Genomic DNA, 2,055 nt, shown 5'->3' with positions numbered 1-2,055 from the left:
CCCCTGCCTCCCCACCCCCGGCTAATCTCTGCCCGTCCCTGCCTGCCCCTGCCGGCCTTATCTGCCTGCCCTTGCCTACTCCTGCGTTTGCCCTTGCGTCCTCCTGCCCATCCCCCTGCAGTCCCCCTTTCGTCCCCACCTGTCTCCGGTCCCGCTGCCCCTCTCCCCTGCTCCTTTCCTGCCACGACCATCCTGCGGTGGAGTGCCCCGGGGCAGAGAGTCGGTGCCCGCAGTGCCTCGATGCCCACCGGGAATCTGCAGGGCAGGAGAGTGGGCTCCGCGGGCAGAAGCAGAGTCGGGGACTGTTCCCCAGGCTGAGGGGCTGGGACCCTCGGGGACTGGACCCCTTGCAGCTCCCAGTCGGAGCCCGAGGGTCTCTCAGCTCTGTGCCCAGGATGCTCTGGGGCAGGAAAGCAGAGGGACCATGATGGAGGTGGTGACCCCTGTGTTGGAATGTGCCTGTCTTGGGGCAGGGGGGTGGGGACCATGTTTATTCCCCTTGGAGAGGTAATGCCCTGGAGCTCATCCCACACCAGCATCTCCCCTGCACCCAGCTGGTAACTGAGGGGTCCCTCCGTGCTGCCCCTTGGGGCCGGGATCTGTTTGGGGCCAAATCCTAGAAGACATGGCTGGCAGGAGGAGCAGTTCCTGGGCAGTCTGTGCCTGGCTGTGGTGCTGGAATGCCCAGGGAGGGAGCTGAGGCCAACCCTGCTTGCAGGGGGAGGGAGGAAGGCGCAGGGCTGAGGCTCTGTTCTGCTCCAGAGGGCACGAGCTCTGTGGGAGAGCTGAGGCCGCAGAACTCTTCCCCTGGGCAGTGCCTGCCCTGGGCCCCCATCCTCCCCAGGGTGTGTGTGCTGGACAGGGGTCCAGCAGCTCAAGGAATGCCCTGAGACCCCATCCTGCTGGAGCTGCCCTACCTTTCCTTCTATCCTAGACACCCCACTCCCATTCCGTGGGGTATCCTGGGTCGTGTCACTCTGCTCGAGGGAGCCTGGCAGGGTTGGCACAGGCAGCAGCAGCAGCCAACTCCAGGCACTCTAGCTGTGGGGCTTCCCATACCGTGCTGGTTCTAGGTTTGGATCCTGTGGGAGGTTTTTCTCAGCAGCATGGCTGCCATTCGCCCTGCGTGGCTGTGCCCTGACACGGGCCCTGGGGTCTCTGCCCTGCCTGGCATGTGGCGGTGGCCCTGTGCTGCCCCAGTTCTGGCTGCTGCAGGGACAAGAGGAGCCTTGAGGGGAGCCAGGCAAGTGCTCAGTCCCCCAGGTGCCCTGGCATGGGTTGTGGACAGGATGCTGTCCTGGCTCAGAGCCCTGCCAGGGTCCCGGGCATGGCACATGCTGGAGCCCAGCTGTCAGTCCCTCTACCCTGATCTCTGTCTCTTTCTACCCTCAGGGAGTAAAACCCAAGGTGTGGTGCAAGGCGTAACCTCAGGTAAGGGCCCCTCTGTCTCCCCACCGTGGTACCCCTCTGGCCCTGAGAGCATGGCCACACTAACAAGATCAGAGGCTAATTGAGGGGCTGATGTCACTCTGCTAAAGCCTCTTATATAACAGGTCCGGCAAACAAGGATTTGCAGCGGCTGCTCACACTCCTTGCCCAGCTGCAGAGGAGTGTCGTGGCCCCCTCCCCTCCCCATCAGGGCAAGCCAGTGGGAAGAGCCTGATCCTGCCCAGCATCTCCCTGCCAGTTCCCCCCCCGCCCCGGGTGGTGCAGGGCATGAAATCACGGCTGGGGCACCCCTTTTGGCACGGGGGAGGGGCACTGATGGGGCACCCCCGGCTCTTGCAGTGGCTGAGAAAGCGAAGGAGCAGGCGTCCCAGCTGGGTGAAGCGGCATTCTCCGGCGCCGGCAACATTGCGGCGGCCACCGGGCTGGTGAAGAAGGAGGAGTTCCCTGCGGACCTGAAGGTGAGAGTCCCCAGGCATTGCCGTGCCCATGGGGAGGCTGGCACATCCCCAGGTTTGGTGGGGAGCCCCTTGGCTGTTGCCCAGACCCAGAGGAGGGACCACGAGGGTGCCCAGGTGGTCTCCCCATGCCCGGGGCAGGCGGGCATCG

At 64.8% G+C, this 2,055-nt stretch overlaps 1 protein-coding gene across 1 annotated transcript in view; it reads left to right on the top strand.

Moving 5' to 3' along the window:
• Window positions 1-1,319: 1,319 nt before the first annotated feature.
• Window positions 1,320-2,055, top strand: part of SNCB (synuclein beta) — a 2,293-nt gene continuing 1,557 nt past the window's right edge. Inside the window, exons 1-2 of the mRNA XM_017728169.1 lie at window positions 1,320-1,431; window positions 1,789-1,907. Coding sequence (XP_017583658.1) covers window positions 1,335-1,431; window positions 1,789-1,907 — 216 coding nt within the window. The 5' untranslated portion in view covers window positions 1,320-1,334. The remainder of the gene's footprint in view (window positions 1,432-1,788; window positions 1,908-2,055) is intronic.

This window comes from Corvus brachyrhynchos, unplaced genomic scaffold, assembly GCF_000691975.1.
Source record: "Corvus brachyrhynchos isolate BGI_N302 unplaced genomic scaffold, ASM69197v1 scaffold21, whole genome shotgun sequence".
NCBI classification, from domain to species: domain Eukaryota; kingdom Metazoa; phylum Chordata; class Aves; order Passeriformes; family Corvidae; genus Corvus; species Corvus brachyrhynchos.
Note: the sequence above shows the minus strand (reverse complement) of the source record. Positions and strands in the feature narration are given on the sequence as shown.